At 42.3% G+C, this 4,813-nt stretch overlaps 1 protein-coding gene across 1 annotated transcript; it reads right to left on the bottom strand.

Moving 5' to 3' along the window:
* Positions 1–1,526: 1,526 nt before the first annotated feature.
* cldn5a (claudin 5a) lies at positions 1,527–3,259 on the bottom strand. Its single transcript, XM_008303661.1, has one exon. It carries the CDS (start codon positions 3,043–3,045, stop codon positions 2,398–2,400), a length of 648 nt encoding a protein of 215 aa, XP_008301883.1. The 5' UTR covers positions 3,046–3,259; the 3' UTR covers positions 1,527–2,397.
* Between the last annotated feature and the right edge of the window lie 1,554 nt (positions 3,260–4,813).

Below are 4,813 nucleotides of genomic sequence, written 5' to 3'. Positions count from 1 at the left end.
CCAAACCACAAAACTCCAATTAAATGATGAACCTGTAATACTTTATAGAACTACGTGAAGTATGAGAACAACAACGACCTAAATCAAGAGGTGCTTCAGCTGATAATGCTGCCTTGAAGAATCATTAAAGAACCATTACTTCCCTGAGAGTGACTGAATGTTAACGTGGGGATACAGGTACCAATTATCTGAAGTTATTTTCTCAATGCAATGTTTAATTTTGTCTTTCAAACTGCATAGATTTTGTATGATGAACACTCTAAAACCCAAAGAGATTGAATTTAATATCAAAGACGACTAATAAACCTGCAAATATTAACATTTTCTAAGCAGGGAAGTATGATTTTTCAGGGGGGTTTTTTTCTAATGAAACTGGTTTCTGGTTAGTTAATTAATTTCCTCTTATTAATCTCTTTATGTGAGCTCATTCTACCCCTTGGACAGATCATATAATCAATATTTGTGATATATTTTGACAAACCTAAAGCCCTTCTAGCTTTTATCACAGCTTTCACAAGAAGAAACATGCTTGTAAATTAGGGATTATTTTGTCAAACTACTATTTTTAAGGCCAAGAATGGATTTTGACCCATAACTTTTGAAGCCAACACTGTGGAGATGTCTGCATGTCAACAGATTTGTCTCCATGACAACCAAGCAAACTCCAACCACAAAGGAAAACCTGGTGATAAACTCTGGAAAATGACCTCACCCTAATATCATAACTTGAATTGTCTCCTCATGCCAAACAATAACAAACAAGCAGGAGAGTCTTTGTTCTGGATGTGGAGGATCTGCAGCCTTGGTTATCATTTGACCAGAAGTTCTCCTGATCATGCGTTCTCCTGACTGTATGCAGACTTTTCTGTGTGGCCATAATTTCAACTTCTAAGAGGGCATATGACCTGCTAAGGTTCTTAAGTCACCAGCAAAACAAGTATGGATAAGCTTTTGTAATCCAGTCACAGTTTTGAATCAGACCGCTGTTACTCAGACACTGAAATATCCTGTGATATTGTGTTTTTCTGCCACAAGTCAAACAATCCTGTAACTTTACTATAATATTGCAATATCATCCCCAGTGTTTGCGTAAATGTTGCGCCCGTGATGTGGACAAACTGCGTCAAAGTGGTCATTTGTCAAGGCACCGTGCTGCTGGAGTTTTGTGGCGACTAATGAATGAATGCAGTGACTTGCAGGAAGACGATTCCAGCAGCTTCTCCATAGCTTTAATTTGAACGCCTTTCACTGACTGCGGATGAGGAGGGGAGGGGGGAGAGGTTTGGAAGGGGAGGCGGCTGGTGGGGGTGAGTATTGTGAGTTGAACAGCAGAGCCCCACTCTAGCTGAATGGGCATTGTCATCTGGATTTCTATGGCTAACCAAAATACTTTCTCCCGCCGTGGGGGTTGGTTTATGGATTCATGGTGGGAACGGCATGTATTACGCACGGCGGCGGAGGGCACTGCTGCCTGCCTGCCTGCGCACACGGTCACAACCCGCAGTTTGAAGAACACACGCTAAAGATTTCAGACAATATATTCACTTTAATCTTAATAAAAGGAAACAGTATTGCATCTTCGTATACATGAATAATGAATCATTACATCAAAAAATACCAACAGAAAACAGAGTTTATTCCTGGAATTTGTGAAAAGACAAGAGACTCCCTGCAGGGACAATGATGCAAAAACTATTGCAGGTGCTCAGTGCGGCCGAATAACGGACTGTACATGTATCATGTTTTGACCTACAAATCCCAGGATCTCCGAGATCCACAGGTCCAAAGTTAGACTGCAAACTTCAGAACAACACAAAAAGCTCGTCTGGCATTTACATGTATGCACTTTTCTTCGTCGCTCTTTATTGTTATTGAACTTTTTTTTATTGTCAACATGTCGGCGTAGTTCCCCCTAAAGGAAGCTGAACGTGTGGGAGTGCAAACATTCTCAGTTACTGTACAAGTGTGTGCTGACAATGCACATCAAGGCGAAAGAACAGTGTTTATTTTCGGTGGCAAGAGTTTCTCAAGAGAAGAAAACCTTTGCAGTTACAACGGTAAACAATTCAAAATACTAATAATTTCGAAGATTTACAAAAGCAGGTACCTAACAAAGATACTCCTTTTTGTCTGTGAGCTACCTCTTGTCGTTGATAGTCTTTTTTTTTCTTCTTCTTTAATCTCCTGTAGACACAAAAAGGATGTGTGAATTCATGGTCCGAGCATAGTGAAGGGCCAGTGTAAAAACAGCAGAGGTGCTTCCATTGATTTTCAAAGTTCAAATTTCTAAAAAACAAACAAAAAAAAAATGCAGGTGCAAAGATAACGTCCGTAAAAAACAAACAGTTTTTTCAGAAGCTGCAGGTCATTACGCACCGCCTGCTACGAGCCGCGCAGCTACACATAATTCCTCTTGTCATAGTCCCCGTTCTGCGTGGCTCTCTTGGTCGGTGCGTATTTTACCGAGTATCCCGAGTTCCCGCTGGAGGGACAGGAGCAGCACAGCAGCGCTCCTCCGATCAGCAGCAGCGCCGTGGCCGCCCAGCCGATGTAGAGCGCAGCGCCGATCTCCCTCTTCTTGGATGCGGGCACCTGTGGATTGTAGAAGTCCGATATGATGTTGTTGGCCATCCAGCACAGCGGAACCAGCACAAACAGGCCACTGATGATGTAGATGACCCCTCCGGCGTTCACCACCCGGGCTTTGACGTACTCAGCGCGGATGCAGTTGGTGCACTGCGCCCCCGCGATCACCACCATGAGCCCCAGCACGCCCATCACCGACGAGATGATGGTGAGCGCTCTGGCCGCCTGCAGGTCGTGGCTGAGGGCGAGGACGGAGTCGTGCACCTTGCACTGCATCTGGCCCGTGCTCTGCACCACACACGACATCCACAAGCCGTCCCAGATCGTCTGAGCCACCACGATGTTGGCCTCGATGAAAGCCGTCACCTTCCACATGGGCAGCCCGCAAGCAACCATCACCAGGAGCGAGCCAATTACGCACAGCGACAGTCCCAAGATCTCCAGTCCGGCCGACACCATTTTCACTTTTTACGTTCAATCAAGTCTGTCTGAAGTTTGATAATCTCTCCTCTGAGCTCTCTTCTTGAGAGCAAGGTGTCTTTCTGCTCTTTGTTTCTTCGTTCTCACCTCGGTGTGCAGGAGCGTCAGTCGTTAGTTGCGCATCACTCACCACATTTACTCAGAGATGTAAGACAGCAGCTCCGAGTCTCTTTGTTAGTGAGGGGATGTGAAAACAACTGGAATCACAGTAGCACCGGACCACGAATATCTGCGGGGTGGGGGTGTGTGGACTCGAGGAGAAACTTTCCTCCAATCCGCTGCCGCCGCATCCTCAAAGGACCAATGAAAGCGCAGGGAAGTTGTGCGACTGAATAAAGCGGTCCAGAGCGCATTGTGCGTTTGAACAGTTATTTACAATGAATAGAGGGGGGCAGGAGAGGGGTGAAGGGCCTTTATGGGAAGGGGGAATTAAGGGTGTTTTAAGGTTATGGAGCAGCTGAAATGCAGAGGTTTGGTGAATCACTGCTCTTGTTATTGATTTTTCAGACATGGAGGCTGATGTCACTTGTCTGTGGCACACATGGGCTCATTCTGATGTGTATGAGATTCTTATCTGGATATCTTGGGTGTCATAAAACAAGAAAGACAGTAAAATGTCATATTTGTTTGACATACAAGCAGTTTTTACAGCCTTAAGGGACCGGGACTCTCTGCCTTAATTTATCATCACATTTGTTAATGATGTTATTCATGCATTAGATTAATTTTACCTTCATTTCATATTTAAAATTACTTGTGTGTGTTTTTAAAATTATTTTCATTCTTTTAAATGAACTTTTTTGTTGTTATTGTTGTTGTTTATCATTTCTTATATCTTCCTGCCATTTTCTTGTTTTTGTTTTAGCTGCTTTAAAATTATTTGTGGCTCTAGTGGAGGATTATGCACTACCTACCTACAACAACAACAACAACAACAAAAAGCCTTATTTGTGAAATGTAATGACTTGTAAGGGATGTTATTGAAACAATAAATGTGTTGGTCTTGATGATGCTTGTATATTGGGTTGGGATAATTAACATTTTAAATAAAATCCACATAGCCTATAGGTTTACTCCGGTGCAACAGTTTTTGTTTGGACTTGGAAGACGTTTTAGAATATACAGTGATACTACCACAGTGTAAACAATACTAATTTAAACCACTTTGTTATGTTAATGTATGCTGGGAAATATGGGAATGTGTCCTCTAATGACAACATTATTCCATCAATATAGTGAAGTAAAATAAAGAAGCTTAAAATAAAATAGAAATACACAAATACAAGAGCCTCAAAATTATAGTGTGTGTAACCTAAATATTTGTAATTAACAATACGTACTTTTAGCCGTTTGGTTTGCCTGATTTAAATTATTTATGGGCACAATTATGGGCATGATCCTTACAGTGTATTTTGAAACAGAAGACAACATTATTTGACCCTATAGCCAAGATTTGTATAATTATGTTTTTTATTACGAGTTAGCAGCCAAGATTTTTTATTTTTTTTTTTAAATCTAATTTAAAATACGTCTACAACAATACATTCAACATTTCCCACGAAGTCGGCAGACAGGGCAGTCCGCGACAAAGCCAAAGTTAAAAGAAACTGCAATACTGCAGCAGCCATCTTGGATCTGACAGGCATTGTTGTTCTACGCCGCAGCCGTCCTGAACCTTGAGCCGTAATGGCGTCAGTGGCGCGGCAGGACAAGCCGTTGGCAATGAAAAAGCTTGAGGGACGAGGGC

This window comes from Stegastes partitus, unplaced genomic scaffold, assembly GCF_000690725.1.
Source record: "Stegastes partitus isolate 25-593 unplaced genomic scaffold, Stegastes_partitus-1.0.2 Scaffold2047, whole genome shotgun sequence".
Taxonomy (NCBI): domain Eukaryota; kingdom Metazoa; phylum Chordata; class Actinopteri; family Pomacentridae; genus Stegastes; species Stegastes partitus.
Note: the sequence above shows the minus strand (reverse complement) of the source record. Positions and strands in the feature narration are given on the sequence as shown.